Source organism: Panulirus ornatus, chromosome 66 (assembly GCF_036320965.1).
Source record: "Panulirus ornatus isolate Po-2019 chromosome 66, ASM3632096v1, whole genome shotgun sequence".
NCBI classification, from domain to species: Eukaryota; Metazoa; Arthropoda; class Malacostraca; order Decapoda; family Palinuridae; genus Panulirus; species Panulirus ornatus.
This window is the reverse complement of record NC_092289.1, coordinates 24,263,570-24,283,264: the sequence shown is the minus strand read 5'-3', so window position 1 is coordinate 24,283,264 and position 19,695 is coordinate 24,263,570. Positions and strand designations below refer to the sequence as shown.

General features: G+C 35.6%; 1 protein-coding gene across 4 annotated transcripts in view; it reads left to right on the top strand.

The window, feature by feature from the left end:
- The first annotated feature begins 383 nt into the window (after positions 1-383).
- LOC139746700 (uncharacterized) overlaps positions 384-19,695 on the top strand; it is a 37,515-nt gene continuing 18,203 nt past the window's right edge. For 2 of the 4 annotated variants that reach the window (XM_071658153.1, XM_071658156.1), the window contains exons 1-11: positions 384-445; positions 3,399-3,503; positions 3,730-3,853; positions 4,261-4,966; positions 8,299-8,421; positions 10,589-10,745; positions 13,769-13,914; positions 15,124-15,288; positions 16,235-16,345; positions 16,885-16,998; positions 18,666-18,786. In XM_071658153.1, the coding sequence (XP_071514254.1) occupies positions 3,435-3,503; positions 3,730-3,853; positions 4,261-4,966; positions 8,299-8,421; positions 10,589-10,745; positions 13,769-13,914; positions 15,124-15,288; positions 16,235-16,345; positions 16,885-16,998; positions 18,666-18,786 (1,836 nt within the window). In that variant the 5' untranslated portion in view covers positions 384-445; positions 3,399-3,434. Of the gene's footprint in view, positions 446-495; positions 661-3,398; positions 3,504-3,729; positions 3,854-4,260; positions 4,967-8,298; positions 8,422-10,588; positions 10,746-13,768; positions 13,915-15,123; positions 15,289-16,234; positions 16,346-16,884; positions 16,999-18,665; positions 18,787-19,695 lie in introns of those variants that run through there. The other 2 variants (XM_071658155.1, XM_071658154.1) reach the window with 2 other exon arrangements.

Below are 19,695 nucleotides of genomic sequence, written 5' to 3'. Positions count from 1 at the left end.
TAATCCCAATCTAATGATGGAATCATCTCTAAAACCCAAAATAGGAACGTAAATTATACTTTTAAACAACGTACGTCAAAGGGCGTATGAAACGGGTCTGTGAGATGTAGTATGATAAGCACTGGCCTTCGTGCAGTACAGGAGACAACTAGAATGTATTAACACAAATTTATGCTTCTTCTCAGATATTTCTACAGAAATCTTTTTACTGAATGAAGGCAGAATAGCAGATACAACTACAATGAAATAATATACAAATTAATTTCATCACAGAAAAGGAACTTAACGGACGAGAAACGCTATAATGCCGAAGATATAACGTTATTCCACTTTGTGAAGTATAAGTCCTTACTTACGCCTCTTACCTATAATAACACCGATGGTAAATAAACAAAGTAACGTGCTTCCCATTGAGTTAGTTGTACTTTTATTGTACAAGCATACTGTAAGTTAACTGTAGAACAGTTTTACATACGAAATCACAGTGAACAACTACAGCCATAGTAATGTGAATGCACGTGTGGTTATCGATCCATTCCTCAGTTAATGAACGAGAAGGTTGTCACATCGATTATTGGGCAGGTGTTGTTAACGTTTGCCAGTTGAACGTGATTCGCCAAGAGTCATACAGTAAAATCCGTTGTCGACTTGATAAGCTGTGTAAGATGACAGTAAGATATGTAACATGGAATGGCATTTTGGGTATAAGGATTCCTTATTGCTTGTAGTTTCAGTTATTACATTTAAGCATGTGGATAATGCATTTGCAGATGGGACTATACTGTGATACAACTGATTTTTTTCATTGCTGAGGAAGTGAATTCCTACCGTTATCTTTTATGTCGTGATCGGCTGAGATTTTAAGAATAATTTTAGGATATAAGAAATAGTATCTTTTGGAAATTTTGCTAAAGGTTAAGACTAAGGGTTCGTTGCCAATAAAATAATAATAGTACATTTAGGGTTTTTAGTTTATATTTACTACTGCCAGTGGCCAAAACTATATAACCACATTTGTAGTTTTGTTAAAATGTAGAGAAAGCAAATTCACATATAAGTCCAGCTTAGCCTTGCTGAACTGTGCATTCATATGTTTTCTGGAGTAAGTTTCACTTACAACATTTTAATTTAAAACTTTATATACACACCAAACATTAACTAGTCATAATAAAGGTACAGACAGTAAACTGTTAAAAGGAAACATCAGAAATAAGGTAATTATGTAGCTTAAGCACAACACAGGAAATATCAATGGAAGTGCAAGAAACTCAAATTGATGGGCACTTTCAACACTTAGTGACTGAAAATGGTGCATATGAAATATGGTTACCTCTTTTTCAAGCAATAGTAAATAAGACAATAGTGAGGAGGTATGTAAAGATCTGGGGAAAATGTAGGTTAGGGAATGGTGAATTGCATGAAACCACCTCTGGAATCAGAGAACTAGTAAAGATCTCACTGACCCCTCAGCAGCCAAGAATTATCTTGATTACCAGTCTTATAAATGAAATATACTTTCAGTCACAATAATGCTATTTATTGTCCCACCACAAGATGAAGCGTGTTTACTGGATGTTTGCATGCTCGCTGCATAGTAAAAAATAGGAAAGTGTATATTGTAGTGCTACCACCACATCGATAATCAAAAATGTGAAAAAATATAAGTATGGCATTCTGGCAGTTTGCAGCATTTGTAGCATTAAATCAGAGAAGGGAGGACAATGTATAATATCACTCTGTAGGTTATCTATGTTAAGAATAAAATACCAGTACATTAAGTGAACAGTAAATACATACTGTACATGATGCTGAAACCTCTCTTTACAGCTATGATGTCATATTTAGATGCATTAACCAGAAACACATTATGATAATCATGATAATGCCACAGAAAGCATCCAGATGCAATGAAAGATCAAACACAATACAGTAAAGAAACTAAAACCTGTATGTCTGAACTTGCTTCTGTAAGTGTTATATCAACATGAAACTAAATTCCATACCTCCATTGTGTTTTGCTATATAAATAGTTTACATTGATTGTCAAGTATGTAGGTCAATGAGTAAACCAAACTTTTACCAAACAAGAGAACATCATCCAAACATGGGTATAATAAGATCATTTTGATAATTTTGATTTGTGTAATCCCATATTTTCCCTTATCTTTAAGCCCTGCCCTCCAGCATTTTTAGTTTTTGATTCTGTTAATGTAAGTGTCACCCATCAAAATTTTCACAACCCTTGGTCAAGGTTGGAATCAGGTGAATTGTATTCAAATACTACATAATGTTGCACAATTTTTGATACACGAAACTGCATGATATACTTTGCTGGTCATAATGCAGTATGGTTGAATCATATGTAGATGTATGATTTACTTCCTAAGTGGTAACAAAGCACCCTGGCAAACTGAATCCCTTGAAAATTATGTGTATCATGAATACTTTTATCTTCCAAATTTTGTGTTCTGTGAAGGTGTCATATTCTCACAATACAGTGCATGTCGTGATTGCATCTTATGTTTTATTATTATTTCCATCAGTGTAGCTCATTTCAATACAGGGAAATTTTTTTTTTTTTTTTTTTTTTTTTTTGCCGTCTCCCGCGTTTGCGAGGTAGCGCAAGGAAACAGACGAAAGAAATGGCCCAACCATTTGTAAATTGCAAGATGCATTAATTAGTCAGGACAGTATTTTATTTTTCTGCTATTTAATCTTAATATTTTTCCTCTGATATAAATTTCCAGTCACCTTGGCAAAGATTTTATTTTTTATTTCCTAAGTAGAAAAGATATCATTACAAGCAACCAAATATAAATCCTTTATTTAGCAAATACTTAATTTATCAGAATATTTATGTGTATGATATGATGGTGCTTTTTTTATGAACTCTCCAATTTACTTTCCTTAACTATTGGATCCTTGAATATTACTCGGTGACTTTGACCAACATTCACACTCCAATCTTTTGTAAGCACCCAAGCTGTTTCTGAATTTAATATCCAAGGTAGTATTGATGCTTCTGTCCTCTGTTCCTCAATCTTCCATGAGAAGAAATACCAGGAGGCTACTACTTATTTCAAGTTCATTACATGATAGCATATGATGTTGATTCAGTGGATAACAAATGTGGGTGAATTTTTTGTATCATGCTAAACTGACATAACTTAAAATGGTATTGAAATGATAAATCTATATTATATTTCACACAGGTGTATAGAATTTAATCCACAGCATCATTTTTTGGAATGAATTTGTAATCTTTTTTTGTGTATGTCTATTACTGGAAATTTAACAGCATCTGTAAACATGCAGTTTACTTATATCGTCTAAGTATGCACCTGCAAGTACTGATTTATCAAAAGAATTATATTTATGCAGCTTTCCATCTTTTCCAGAGGTATCCAACAATCTGACTAAAATTTCAGGAAACTATGGCAAGTGATTATTCAGACATGGAAACAGGTGTCACAGATTCCACAAACAAACCATCAGATTTTGCTGTAAGTCTGCAATCAGACAAAAGTACATGGATCATGGTTCAGCTATTATGTTATATCCTAGTGATGTATACTACCTAAGTAACTAGAATGGTAATGTTACATTTTGAAGAGATAACTGCTCTCTTCTTCTACAAAAGATAGATGTAAATACAATATGTTTTATTTTCATTAATTAATAAGGAAGACCCTTAATTGCACTATCATTACAAGTTATTCAATTCATCAGAATATGGAAGACAGTGATAGTGTTTGTGATAGCATGTTGGAATACTACAGTGATGCTGGGAATGAAGATGCATCAACAGCAGATTCTACTTCTCATAACTTCCCAACTGTGCAAGCAAAGCTGGGTGAGATGCTGGTTTGTTTTGTAACATCAGGTTTTTAGTTTATATAAGAACACAAAAATGAGATAAATATTTCATTGCACTCACTTTGTTGTAAATTGTGATCTTAGGTATATACTTGAGCAAAAATATGTTTTTATATAAAGGGAGTTAGATGGTTATTAATTCTGAATATATATGACTGATTTGTTTTAGAAATATCATCAGGAATACTATCACACTGTCAAGAAATACCTTTTTATGGCTTGATAAAAGAGTTAGCACTTTCTTAAGTTGTATACTGGAATTCCATAAAATATTCATTTTGTTAATATAGACTTTAAATTACAAGTTTGCATGTATTAAGATGAAAATTCAGATGGTATATAACTGTGCTTTCATATCATGTCACTTGCTTTTGTAAAATCCAGATGGAGAAGTGAGTGAGATTGAGAAACTGATAACAGCAGCAGAAGTTTTGGCCATGGAGAGAGTAAAACTCAAGAAGCTGTCAGATTCTGAACCAGAAGCAGATAAGCTAAGCCAAAACCCTGCTCACTTGGTGGGAAGTAGAGCATCAAATGCAGCTGTTAAAATCTCTAAGCAAGACAATGCATTCCAAAAGATAAGTGATAAAGGGGTATGTGAAGTACTAATCCCCTCAGAAAGTAATTTTAGGGCGGCTGAGTCATGCAGCTTTGTTAAAGATGCTGATGTTAAACAAATTTTTTCAGTGGCCCCAAGTAACCATATTCATCTGAAAGAAGATTTATCCAACTTTCACGAAACTAAAAGAAAATTCCATAATTTTGGTGAGTCAGGACAAAATCTGACAAATTCTGCATGTGATTTAATATTATCTAAAACAGCGGCATATCCAGAAACTAAAACCTGTATCATTCCTGAAGAAAATAAAAAGTTAGAAGGAGCCTGTTTTGATACCATACCAAGACTGTCACTGGAACTTGCTAATGATGGTATGGATGAAGAAAGAATCATTGTGAGCAAAGATGTGAAAGAGGTATGCAACTCCACCATAAAAGAATCCTCAACAGACAACTCGGAGACCGAGATGACTGGATATTCAAAGAATGCTGAAAGATCTGATGACACCAAACGAAGTCTACCACAAGCTGGGTAAGTATATTTGCATGAATTCCAAAACTCTTGTAACTATTTCTGAATAAGAAGAGAGAAGAATTTTAGATTGAGGTACATAATAAAAGTAGTGTTAGAATGAAATAATAGAATATTGAAGGGGCATGTAATTATAATTATAAACTAATTGAAAATGGAATAATGACTAAAAGACTGTATATGAGTGACATGAAAGGAAAGAGAAGAGTGAGACTAAAATGAGTAGGAAGGCCAGGGAAGATAAGAAATCAGCAAAATGGGTAAAAGTATGGAAGAGTTACTTTAACTGTGCAAGGTTTGGGATGCCGCACTGAGGAGATTTTCCATGTATCTCGCTAATATATAGAGATACAATAATGAACTAAAAAAGGATGCAAGTCACAAACGCCTTCATTATTCAAGAGTTTTTCAAGTTATTATAGCTTAGGTAACCTGATGTTTCAGTTAAGAAAATCTTTGTTTGTATACTCTATGTTTCATGTAATGGAGATGCCTAAATATGATGTAATAAGAGGGAAATTGTTTCATTGGTGACTCCAATACTTTATATCTTATTAAAGCAGTGTAGAATATATTCACATCATTTATTATGATTTATTATGGATTACTTTTCTTGCAATAGAAAACAAAGCGAGTATGTACATCCCTTTTCATTTAAATAAAATTTTAAGTTTTAATGTAAATATTAATTCTGCTTAATCTAAATCTGGAGGGAAAAGATTTGCTTATTAAAGGTCAACAGTGATTAAGCTTTTGTACAGCTTGAGATGGGTTATAAAGAATATACCTTGGTCCTAACAGTGAGTGCTAATGGAGCGAGCATACAGAGGCAACAAAACAGTGAATATACAGAATTGCTTTTTTGCATTATGTAATAATAAAAGATGGAGAATCTTATTTGAAATTCAGTCATTTAGTACTGCAGTCTGTTTTGGTATTTCCATTTATTGATGAACACTTTTTCTTTCAATATTATATGGTATAAAATTATCGTTGCAAACTGGTGGGGGTAATTTTTAAAAGAAAATTTACAGAATATTAGAAAAAACATGCTGAAATCAAGTATAAAAGACAGAACCTTTGTACATTACAACCAGAGGGAAATTAAGTGATATGAGAAAAACTGATATTGTAATTATAGTTTGCCAGCATATTCAAGAAAGTGGATCAGAACTTTTCTCATCTACTAACAGAACCTTGTGGGCATCTATAAATCTTTAGGTTCTGTTTAGTTCTTAATCACTGTGGACCTAGATTTCTGTCCCTTTGTTCCAAACCTTTATTTTTGTGAGGTACATAACTGCTACATAGTAAAAAGCCTTCTGAGTTACATATCCTCATTTGTGTCTTAGAAGATTAATATTCAATAACTGTACAATTACCCTCACCTCTAAAGTCACTTCACTCATCATTCTATTGGACATTTAACAGCTGCAGTGTTTGATCATGTTATTTGTTAGAACATTAAAAGGGGTTAATTATCTGAATTACTTCATTAACATTCTCTGAATATTATTCCAAGCAACACTAAAAACAAATATAATGTTCACATTTACCTTTAGTATAGTCATTAATTTTGCAGTATGAGTTATTTTGTACATTTTGTACATTTAGAATGTGGCTATCACTGTGTTAAATTGTAAACTGCAGGGGTTTCATATAATTTTCTTTTCCACATGCTTCTGAAGCTGGTGTAAGGTAGTCTGGAATTTTATTTGATATAAATGAATATATAGATGGATAAGTTTAAAAAAAGGACAACCTAAAATGGGTGTTTAAATGATCATCAATATTTAAGTTCTGTTGTATCAACTGCACCCCTGCCCTTCTGAAAGAATTTGCTTTTTTACTGTTCTTTCAGTCGCACACTAAGTTATAATAAACTTAGCTGGCATTCTAGCTGTTATCACTTTAGCATTTCTCAGAGACTGTTGTAGTTAATTAACCAGAGTTTTCATGTCAAATTCAATAGCTGAAACTGTCAGCAGTGCTTGGGGCTGTGGAATGTTTCTTTATTTTCTCTGTTGCTTACCTTTCTTTAGCATGTAATCCAAAGTGGATTTCCATTTAGCATTTCTAATCACACTATGAAATTCTCATCCCTTTTATAGCATGAACATTCAAGACAAGGAGAAGGATGATTGTTATGATATGGTTATTCATACTGAGAAAGAGATGTTTGTGGACTCCACATATTAGGGGTAACACTGTAAGCTAGAAGTCACATTTGATGAGGCTATATTGTCATCAGAGAACATCTTTTACCAAAGGAGCACAGCTTGCCTTGCTCTAATATGGAGGGGTAGCTTTGAAGCTGCATAAGCTGGCTTCGCATTACATAATAACAGTAAAATGATGAGTTATGAGGCAAGGTTCATTTGATAAATTTCTATCAACTTTTTTTTTTTTACAATGAAAATGATATTTTATCTTTCTGTTGAAGAGGGAAATGCTTTCCTAGTCAAAAAACAAGTTTTACATTAGAAGCAGTAACTTGCACTTTCAAGTTTGCATGGAACAAGTGTGTTCATGATGTTATAAACCTATTGTATGAATAACCATATCCAGCTTTATTGTACAGAGCTAAACACATGTCCTTATGAAATCAGCAAATTGTAGTGGTTTTCAGAATGAAACGTACATAAAAGAATTTTTCTTTACCAAATTAAAGGTAAAAAAATGGATTACTATGTATGTACTGATAAAGCTAATGTTTTTTTTTTCTGAATTAGAGACACTGGAGAAAGAATTTCTGGACAATCTAAAAAACTAATAGACATCTAGAAAATATTCAGTATCATTATTTCATATTTTCTATGTGAGTAGAATGAAAAACATGAATTTAAGACAATTACACATTAGCAAAGAATACCAGTTGAATATAATTTGGGTCACCTTGAATAAAATCTTAGATTTTTAAGAAACTTATAATGTATGTGCATCAGAATTCTCTCAATTTGCTGTGTAAAAAGCTCTTTTTTTTCTTAGCATTTTTAGAATGTTGCATAATTTTTTTGCTTGTAATTGCCCACTGAAAACAAAGATATGTTTGTGATGAAAAATTTTCACTCATCCAAGTTACTAATCTAAGGTCATATAAAGTATTGTATTACAGTACCTACAGAGATTTCAGGTACATACAAAACCTTTCAATTATTATTTTCATTTTCATATGAAGTAAGTTTACTTGGGAACAGTATATGTAATTACTGATTAGAATTACTAGACTTTGCTTTGGATAAAGGAATGCCACTTATGACTGTGCTGAGGAACTGCTCAATGTTGCTCTTAAGTAAGGGACTGGCTAATATAAATTAATTTTAATATCCTAGAATTGACTCCGTCTCCTGTGGCAGCCATGATTTGAAAGAAGTATCAGTCATTGTGCATGATGAGTGCAGTTCTTTGGTGAGCCTGGCTCTTACTTCTACAAGCAGCCTCAATTGTGCTATCAGGTATTTTTACCAGTTTTTCATAATTGCATATGACATGTATTTCTGCTAGTGATAAGAAAAAATTAAATTGAAATTCCTAATTTTTACAAGTTGTACATTTTATATCATAACCTGAAGGGAGATAAGAAATATATAGAAAATGAGGGTTACATAAGTAGGAAGGAAGTTCATCTGTATCAGTGCTACCCACCTGGGTATTGGTAGGGTTAGTGACAGTCGCTAAGTGAACCAGTACTTTAGTAGTTGTCAAGTTGCATTGCTTTGACCCAGGTAGCTGTCTTTTTTTCTGCCTCACCCACACATGGACTCCTAGCATTCTGTCCACAAGCATACAATCTTTCCTTGTCGTACATAATATTTGACAACCCTTAACTCTCACAGCTCATTCTTCATAACTTTAGATTTTCCTGGGATGAGCACTATGCACTAGCCCTGCCTTTTGGCAAAGTGGCAGGAGTGATGGATAGCAGTAGAAGATAGGAACATTTAGGCAGGAGCATTAGGTAGAAACACTGGGTAGAAGTAGTAGATTGGAACATTAGGCAGGAGGTAGAAGGAGGTAGGAAGGAACCTCTTCAAACACTGCATTGGAGTTGCCCTCTATCATTGGCCTTTTAAGGGTGAGGCACTAAAGGCTACGAAGCAGCATTGGAATTCACAAGTTATGGAGACTCTATTGCCATGGCCACCCCCTTGAGATAGTTCTAGGAGGAAACAGGCATCAGTGATATTGACAGATAGATAGATAGGTTCATCTGTGTACTTTACATGAGTCTTTGGTCCTGTATTACTGCCCCATATACTCCCTTTAAAGATCCTGAATGTTATTTGCATGCTCATGTGACCCCTTGTCCTATATTGTATTTTCACATAAAACCTACCTTTTTCATCCAGAAGTCCTTGAAGTTGAAGGTTTCATTCAATATCCTATATTAATCTTTGCCACTAATAAAATGTTAAATAAGTCAGATCTGAGCCTGCAAAATGCTCATTTGCCCTCCCTTTATATAGTTTTCTGTCAAGTTGTCAGATTATACAAGGTAAGCACTTACTACAAGATATGCAATGACAGTAGGACTAGCACACAGCAAGGAAGGAAGACAAACAATTAATTGTGTCACTGTCAAGCTCACTGCATAACAAAAGTGTAACTATATTATCTAAGCGTGGTCTGAACAAATCTGCTTAGTAACAGTAAAAAGAGGCTATAATGACCATTTTGGACTGCTAGCTATAACATCATCTGTCTGAAAACCATCCCCATCAGTTGCCTTGCAGTTTAGTCTCAGGATCAAAGGTATTCATAAGATGAATCAACCTATACAGGAGAATGCAAGGATTAGTAATAAAGTAAGGTGCTTGCACTAACCTCATGTGGTCTTAAATATGTGACCTACAGGTATGAATGATCTATACAGTGAGAAAGTTATCTTTAGTTTACCAACATGAGAGCAAACATCTTGAAATCGACACTTTCCTTAGTGGAGATCTAGCATGACTCAGTCTTCTAATGACTGTATATCCCTTCAATGAGATATACTGTGTCTCCAATAATCCATTTGCAAAAGTATGTATAGTATGACTTTCTAGATAAAGACCTTTTCACTGAATTATTTTGCAAGACATGAACCATAGGAGGGGTCTTAGTTATAGAATATTTTGTTTAAATGCTGCGACATAAATTCCCAGTTAGTGAATTACAATGGTTCTTTGCTCTCAGGTGTCAAAATTTTGCTCTTGATCATTGAAAATGAATCCTAGAATTAACTAGAATATCTCAGTTCTTAAAGTAAAGTACCATGTCCTGAGCTCTTAAAGTAAAGTACCATGTCTTGGTAGGCTGGAGTATACTTCTTTACTTATTGGGGCACAGTGAGGTAACTTGCATTTTGTGATGTGATGGAATGGGAGCAATTTAACTCTGAACGTCAATACTGAAAAAATTACTGCTTATCATAACAACACTAATGGCAGCATTACATTATATGTTTCAGGTTTACATCAATACCTACCTCAAAAGTTTTGGGTGAAAAGCTTTAGTTTTCATATTTCAGTGATATGAGTTAAAATTCTTGCCACATTTTTCAGTATGAAAATCATCTGCCTTTCATATTTCTAATAAGTATAAGGACAAATTTTCATAATCTGATCTTTTTCCTTTTAATAGGTTATTGCGACAAGTCACAACTTTGCAGTTTGGCATGGATACACCTCGAGTTGCAGAGAATGTAAAGCATGAACTTATGGAGTTTGAGGCTCAACATAGAAACTTGGAAACTCAGTTGAGCAATGCTGCTGCTCGTCTACAAATGGCTGTAGCCCAGGTAAAAGCAAATATTTTTTTTTTCAGGAATTAGCCACCTGAACTTCAACTACAGTTATCAGTGATACCAACAGAATTGTAAGAATACTTTATTACCATATACTGTATCATGCACGGGCACCACTTAATTGTATTTGTGTGTGTTTATGTTCACGGTGATAGTAGGAATGGTTACTAAACAATTTGTAGACACCAAAGAGGGTGACATGTTATAGCATGCATGTAGATGATGTTCACAATTATAAATTGTACAAGAATGTAGAAATTAGGGATGTCTTATGCACATACTTCAGGAATAACCACCAAATCAGCATATATATACCATGGCATAATTTTTTATGCTTGGCTTTAGATAACAGACTCAAGTTTTTTGCAGAACACAGATATCCCAATTTTTGCAAATTAATGAGAAAATGTCACAGGTTAGCAAGCACTCATTCAAATTATTTTGGAAAGGATCACAATTTTGCGCATGATCAAGTATATTCTTAAGAGTCCACGGGGAAAATGAAACACGATCAGTTCCCAAGTGCACTTTCGTGTAATAATCACATTATCAGGGGAAACATAAGAGAGAAATATAACAGTCGGTTGATAAACAACAAAGAGACGTAGCTAAGACACCATTTGACAAACATGTGATTGTCCAAGACATTCACGGAGAACCAATCACTTTCCTCTCTTCCTACTCGTACACATGCCTTACATCCTTAGTAAAAACTTTTCACTGCTTCTAGCAACTTACCTCCCACACCATATACTCTTAATACCTTCCACAAAGCATCTCTATCAACCCTATCATATGAATTCTCCAGATCTATAAATGCTTCATACAAATCCATCTGTTTTTTAAGTATTTCTCACATACATTTTTCAAAGCAAAAACCTGATCCACATGGTCTCTACCATTCTGAAACCACACTGCTCTTCCTCAGTCTGATGCTCTGTACATGCCTTTACCCTCTCAGTCAATACCCTCCCATATAATTTCCCAGGAATACTCAACAAACTTATACCTCTATAATTTGAACATTCACCTTTACCCTCTTTGCCTTCGTACAATGGCACTATACATGCATTCTGCCAATCCTCAGGCGAATGTGGCCTTTTTGTCTATCCTGGTGCTACCTCGCTAAAGCAGGAATGGATGAAAGCATGCAAGTGTGAATATGTACATGTGTATATATGTATATCTTTGTGTTTGTATATGTGTATATGTTGATATGTATATGTGCATGTATAGGCATATATGCTTTGAAGAATGTATGTGAGAAATACTTAGAAAAGCAAATGGATTTGTATGTAGCATTTATGGATCTGGAGAAGGCATATGATAGAGTTGATAGAGATGCTCTGTGGAAGGTATTAAGAATATATGGTGTGGGAGGCAAGTTGTTAGAAGCAGTGAAAAGTTTTTATCGAGGATGTAAGGCATGTGTACGTGTAGGAAGAGAGGAAAGTGATTGGTTCTCAGTGAATGTAGGTTTGCGGCAGGGGTGTGTGATGTCTCCATGGTTGTTTAATTTGTTTATGGATGGGGTTGTTAGGGAGGTGAATGCAAGAGTTTTGGAAAGAGGGGCAAGTATGAAGTCTGTTGGGGATGAGAGAGCTTGGGAAGTGAGTCAGTTGTTGTTCGCTGATGATACAGCGCTGGTGGCTGATTCATGTGAGAAACTGCAGAAGCTGGTGACTGAGTTTGGTAAAGTGTGTGGAAGAAGAAAGTTAAGAGTAAATGTGAATAAGAGCAAGGTTATTAGGTACAGTAGGGTTGAGGGTCAAGTCAATTGGGAGGTGAGTTTGAATGAAGAAAAACTGGAGGAAGTGAAGTGTTTTAGATATCTAGGAGTGGATCTGGCAGCGGATGGAACCATGGAAGCGGAAGTGGATCATAGGGTGGGGGAGGGGGCGAAAATTCTGGGAGCCTTGAAGAATGTGTGGAAGTCGAGAACATTATCTCGGAAAGCAAAAATGGGTATGTTTGTAGGAATAGTGGTTCCAACAATGTTGTATGGTTGCGAGGCGTGGGCTATGGATAGAGTTGTGCGCAGGAGGATGGATGTGCTGGAAAAAAAAAATATATATATATATATATATATTTTTTTTTTTTTTTTTTTGCTTTGTCGCTGTCTCCCACGTTTGCGAGGTAGCGCAAGGAAACAGACGAAAGAAATGGCCCAACCCACCCCCATACACATGTATATACATACGTCCACACACACAAATATACATACCTACACAGCTTTCCATGGTTTACCCCAGACGTTTCACATGCCCTGATTCAATCCACTGACAGCACGTCAACCTCGGTATACCACATCGATCCAATTCACTCTATTCCTTGCCCTCCTTTCACCCTCCTGCATGTTCAGGCCCCAATCACACAAAATCTTTTTCACTCCATCTTTCCACCTCCAATTTGGTCTCCCACTTCTCCTCGTTCCCTCCACCTCCGACACATGTATCCTCTTGGTCAATCTTTCCTCACTCATTCTCGCCATGTGCCCAAACCATTTCAAAACACCCTCTTCTGCTCTCTCAACCACGCTCTTTTTATTTCCACACATCTCTCTTACCCTTACGTTACTTACTCGATCAAACCACCTCACACCACACATTGTCCTCAAACATCTCATTTCCAGCACATCCACCCTCCTGTGCACAACTCTATCCATGGCCCACGCCTCGCAACCATACAACATTGTTGGAACCACTATTCCTTCCTATATATATATATATATATATGTGTGTGTGTGTGTGTGTGTGTGTGTGTGTGTGTGTGAGTGGATGGGCCATTCTTCATCTGTTTCCTGGTGCTACCTCGCTGATGCGGTAAGCAGCGATCAAGTATAATGAATATAAATAATGTACTCTAGCCCAAGCGATGTTTAGAAGCACAGTAGTATACATCATATCTGCTACAAAACAGGCAGCAAGGAGAAGTGTTGTTTCTACCTGAAAGTTTTTAAGAAATTTTATGAATATGAACTTGTACTGTAACCTTTGCAATAAATATTTTTTCAACAGGTGCAAGAAACTGAAATTCTCCTTCGAGAACAGTACCAGGAAGCTGCACATATGGAAAAGTATGCTTCACAGATCTTAGGGCAGGTTGAAGGTGGACTTGATTTGAGTGGTCTCCAACATATGGTGGCTGTTACATCCCCAAGAAGGTACCAGTCCCCATCCCTGATGGGTTACACAAAAGAAGTAGGATTTTTTATGATAGCTAAGTTAGGACCCTCAAAACACCCATTCAGGTCTCATTTCTAAACAACAGTTTAAGTAGAAAGATTACAAAACCTCAATATATACTTGCCACACCTCACTGCAAACCTCTGAATATCAGTAGTTACTGACTGACAAAGTAAGCAAATGTAATCTACCATAATGCCAAAGCTTGAAAACATTTATCAGTACCCATCATAAATCCCTTTCTGCCCAGAAAATATGAAATGTGTCTTTACTGAAAAGCTCAGTTGTGTAGGCAATGAAGGAGAGATAGATGTTTAATTCCTCTGATTCTACAGGTAGTAAACATTAAATTTGTTAAGCTCATAATACCTGTGTGCCTGTGCCTGTCACAGCCTGACTATAATATTATAAGCAAAATGTGGGAATGAGGTCTGAGTGCTGAGTTGCCACTGTGCATGTTTTATCTTTTACACATACAAAAACTTGCCTCTGTGCATGTTTTATCTTTTACACATACCAAAAACTGATCACTGGTTTTATGCTCTGTCTTAGATAACAAATCTTACTGTTAAAGTGAATGTGATTCATTGATAATTTTTTCATATCACCAAATTATAAAGATTGGAAAATTACTTGCCCCACCAGTCAGATGCAGTCTTTTCAAGGTCGGATGGGCACTGGCCATATTGCCTCCACTTTTGCAAGATATACATCCTGCCTCATCATGGTCACCTTTCAGCACTTGAAGACCCAGTATCCATAAAATCACTATCCAAAGGATTTGAAGACAGGCAATCATCATTAAGTACTTCAGGATCAACCACCTCTAAATGTAGCTAAAAGCTGCTTTATTTTTTCTCAGGAAACTTACAAAAATGTGCTGGCTTTGGCATGGATGAAAGATAACTGGCCTTGAGGAGATATCATGCACAGCCACCTCAGCCACTACCCAGGCTTGGTGCTCAGCCTTGAAGTAGAGGCACAAAACCCGATCCATAAATATCTGTTTAGAAGACTCACCCAGCTTACATGAATATCCATTTGGAGTAGAAAGAGGTTTATTGCCATTCCGTCATTTTTATTCATTCCAGTCCAAGAGACTTTTTGCTTAGAATGCCCAGTAATTCTTTTACCAATTCTTTGTGTCAAGATCTAATACCCCCATTATATATACATATATATTACAGACGCAATACAGCCCGCATGATGGAGGATATAGCATCAGCTTTAACACTGCTAATGGGGGAGCTGAACAGGAAAATGTTACATACTCACAATTTGGAAGAAGAACTAAGACGCCATTCTCAAGAAATACAAACTTTAAGAGAAACTCTGTTGGACAAAGACTCCAGGTCAGTTTTGTAAGGTTATCTATTTACTGCAATATGCAACATGTAATACTTATTGGATCCAAATGAAAAATAAGTTCTGAGTATAATGATGGGCTCAAAATACATGATCAGAATTTCTATCTGGGTTTGATTTTAGACAACAGTACTTTTGAAGAGTTGGAAAAGATGAAGTGTAATAGCCTTATAATTACTCCAAATAACCAACCATTCATACTTAGTAATGGTTATATGCTTCTAAAGCCTGCCAGCAAATGAAAGAACCCCATTTCATATCCTCTTTGCCCAGTAAGTAGCAGATCATCATTATTTATGGGGTGTCCAGTTCAAGAGACTGAATTCTTAACCCAGACAATTGATATATACGCCCTCCCACTCACTCTTTAATGTACTTCAACTTGATAAGGATTGTTTTTTGCTTTTTGGGTAGAGGATTGTTTGTTGCTTTTTAGGCAGAGAAAGCATGAAGTAGGTTACTGCTATCTATCAGTGGGCTTTGGTAAGTAACATGAAATTTTATTTGGATTGTATGACATTCCCTAAAAGATAGTTATCAGATACGAACACTAATTCATTCAACAAATAAACTCAGTGTTTAGCATGAAAAAATGAGAAGCAATTTTTAAGTATGGAAGTCCATGTTTCATTTGAACACAATGCACCTGGTTGAGGATGTGTGTATGTGTGATGTTCAGAAATTGTGTATACTTGATACACTCCATGAAATTGGGAACAGCAATGATATAAAAAGATTGATAGAATTTTCGTTGTAACCTGTTGAGCAAAACAAATTTTGAATGGATGTTCCACCACACATCAATGGTTTATCAGTTTAGGCAAAAAATTACTGAGTCAGAACCTGTTTTCTACATTGTTAGCATGTGCTTCCCTAAAAAAAAAAACTAAGTTAAAACAAATGTAATGGTGATTGTATTTCCTGTTCCAACAGATTAAGATCTAGTGACTTGGAAGTGCTAAAACTGAAAGAGCAGAGCAGTGCAGAAGCCACCTCACTGAGGCAGTGCTTGGCTCAAGCAGAAAAAAGTCTCAGTGATGCAGAGTAATGTACCATATTTAACTTTTTAGCCATTACTATTAGATAGCTAAAAAAGTAAAATGTACCATAAACCTGTACTTTACAGTAGATTTGACATCATTTTTATAAGTAGCTGAAATGATTATTGTAATCTTTACTTTCATAGGTAGCTGAAATGATTATTGTACAGAAAGAACACTCAGGTACTCTACTTCCATACTCTTCTGTTAAATACAGAAAGTGAAATAAAGTCATTGTCTGTTTTTTATGGCAGTTTATGATAATCTGAATTGCTTCTCAGAAGCGATAAGTGAGCTTTCCCAAGTATATTTGTTAAATTACCCTAATTTTCTAAACATATTGCTTTTGTTTGACAGAACCATTACTTTAACACAGAAAGATGGCAAAAAATGAATCATTGGTTGATGTGAGTTAGACTAATCATCAGGCATTAGTTTCATGGGAATCAGTATTTCTGAAATTGGCAAATATATATATATATATATTATACCTTACCTTTATTTTCATATGATTCTAAACCTTTTCCTTATAATCATTTATAGGCTGGAGAAAATGAGAATTGGTGAAACATTAAAGAAACAAGCAGTAGAAAACAGCACTGCAATGGTACAACTTCAACACAAACTGTCCAATATTCAGCGTGATGCAGAATCCAGGTATATCAAGGTGTTCTGCTATGCACAGAAATTAGTATACACATGAAGGACAGACTGATTCTTCTCCCAATTTACAAACCAAGATATATCAATTAATACATATCCAGTGTCCAGTTTTTTTGTTAAATATGGGTTACCTCAAGGATCTTTTTCACAACATTCATATGCAGAACATCTCTTGGAGACATCTTTATTTTTATTTAACACCTGTTTGTTGATTATATCAAGAAATGCTAGAAACCACTTTAGATTACTCTCATTTAATTTTACCAGAAAGTCTATCCTCCTTTCATGAAGTAGTGTTAAGAACAGAAAAGCAGCAGCCTCATTTATATTCTACACATCCAGTCTTCAGCCATCACCCGTAATGTACCAAAGCCAAAATAGCCATTTATGGACACTACACCCCACAGATTGATAGTCCATTGATAGCACACTGCCCTTTTTATCACACTGCCTCATCAGACAGAAATCTAACACATGTCTTTTCACACTCCTGAACATTTAGGCCTTGATTCCCCAAAGCATCCATCACTCCATCTTTCCATCTCTTTGATCTCCCCCTTCTTTTTGTGTCTTCCATTTTCGTCACATAGATCCTGTTTGTTAATCTTGTTCATTCATCATCTCTATATGGCCAAACCACTTCAGCGCATCCTTGTCAGCCCTCTCACTGAAACTGCACTTACTCTCACACCTGTCTCAGACAGTATCATATCACAATCAACACTCTTCATGCTACATCTTTTCCCCATGTGTTTCATTTCCAGCACCTCACCTTCTCATCCTTTGCATTCAAGTGTGAAGAGTTGCTTCCATGCATTACTGATGGGACAACCTAACCTAACAACATACACATCTTTTCCTTTCCAGACAAGACCTTTTACACAATCCTTTAGGTACCCATGATCCTCGTCTCCTCTTCTACACTTGACTCAATTCAGTTTCCTTAGTTCCATACTTCCCCTCCCAGGTACCCAAAGCACTCCACTTGCTCCAAGCCCTTTCCCTTTAAACTCAGTCTTTTCTTACATCTTATGCAATTTACTTTACGTTTATCCACATTAACTCTCAAAGGTCTTTTTTTTTACTCAGTCCCCAAACTTTGTCACCAGCCTGTGAAGATAATCACCAGTCATATTATCTGCAAACAGAACTAAATTACCTCCCTTGCTCTCTATCTTCTAGCATACCAAAGACACTCCTAGCTCCAAAACCCTGACATTAAATTCCTTAACCACGTCATCCATAAACAGATTAAACAACCATTTTCATGACAAGATTTTATGGAAGATAGTCTTGCCAGTATGCTTGCCTCTATAAGAGATGTGGATATAGGGTATCATGATTACACAGCTGAAGATAAAGTATTTTTTCCTGATATTTTTCTTTTTATTCAAATTCCACAGGTGTTTCCAGCAGGGATTTTTCTGTTCATTTTTCCTATTTTCTCTGTATTTTGTGGACCCTAAAGGTGTGTAAAAGAATACAATGCCAGTGCTCCCATTCACCAAGATGAATCCTAGATTTCATAGGTCGTGAATACAGTGTCTTTCAACCACAACAAATGAAAAATAGTATTAAAGCAAAGTTTGTTGCTCATTAAGTAACTCATCTGATTGAGCAAGGAATGAATCCTATTGCTAATAATTTCTTCTGTGCTTCAGAGTGTGCCATTTGGAATATAGACTGCAAGACAATGCAAAGGAGAAGCAGAATCTTGAGTCAACTATTGCTGATTTGAAAAATCAACTGAGTCTTCGAACACAGCAAATTAACCTTGTTGATGTGAGTGCAAAAACGTCTGACATTGAGATTGTTTGTCTTTGCTGTTTTGTACTATTCAAAAATAATCCAGTATACTGTGGTGAGTAGTGTAGTTATATGTAGCTTTTAGGGTCAGACATTTGCATATGTAATTCAGAGACCTTATAGATGATTTTTGTTCACATTTGGTTCAAGTCTCATCTTACTTATGCCATTTAAGATGCTCTGGTGTTTGCAAGTGTTTGTGCATGCATAATCTATATGCTTCATTACATATTCAGCAGGAACCACATAAGCAGATGCATACTGTGAATGCCTGCATACATAATGTTGACACATTTATTAGTTATAAAAGATTCTGAAGAACTGATTTCAACATATTTTTATCAAAATGCTAACTTTCCAAGGATAATTACAATGTTTACAAGCTCAGAGGTGAAAATACTGTAACTGCACTAGTCATATCACAATATCTTCTAGTATGCATTCTACTTGCTGTGTGCGGTATTTGTTTCTATTCTTCATGGGTATTCCTTTACAAATTATTTTTTCAAAATTCATATCATATCTTCAGATTGTGTGTTTGAATGGAGAAAAACTGGAGGAAGTAAAGTGTTTTAGATATCTGGGAGTGGATCTGGCAGCGGATGGAACCTTGGAAGTGGAAGTGGATCATAGGGTGGGGGAGGGGGCGAAAATCCTGGGAGCCTTGAAGAATGTGTGGAAGTCGAGAACATTATCTCGGAAAGCAAAAATGGGCATGTTTGAAGGAATAGTGGTTCCAACAATGTTGTATGGTTGCGAGGCGTGGGCTATGGATAGAGTTGTGCGCAGGAGGGTGGATGTGCTGGAAATGAGATGTTTGAGGACAATGTGTGGTGTGAGGTGGTTTGATCAAGTAAGTAACGTAAGGGTAAGAGAGATGTGTGG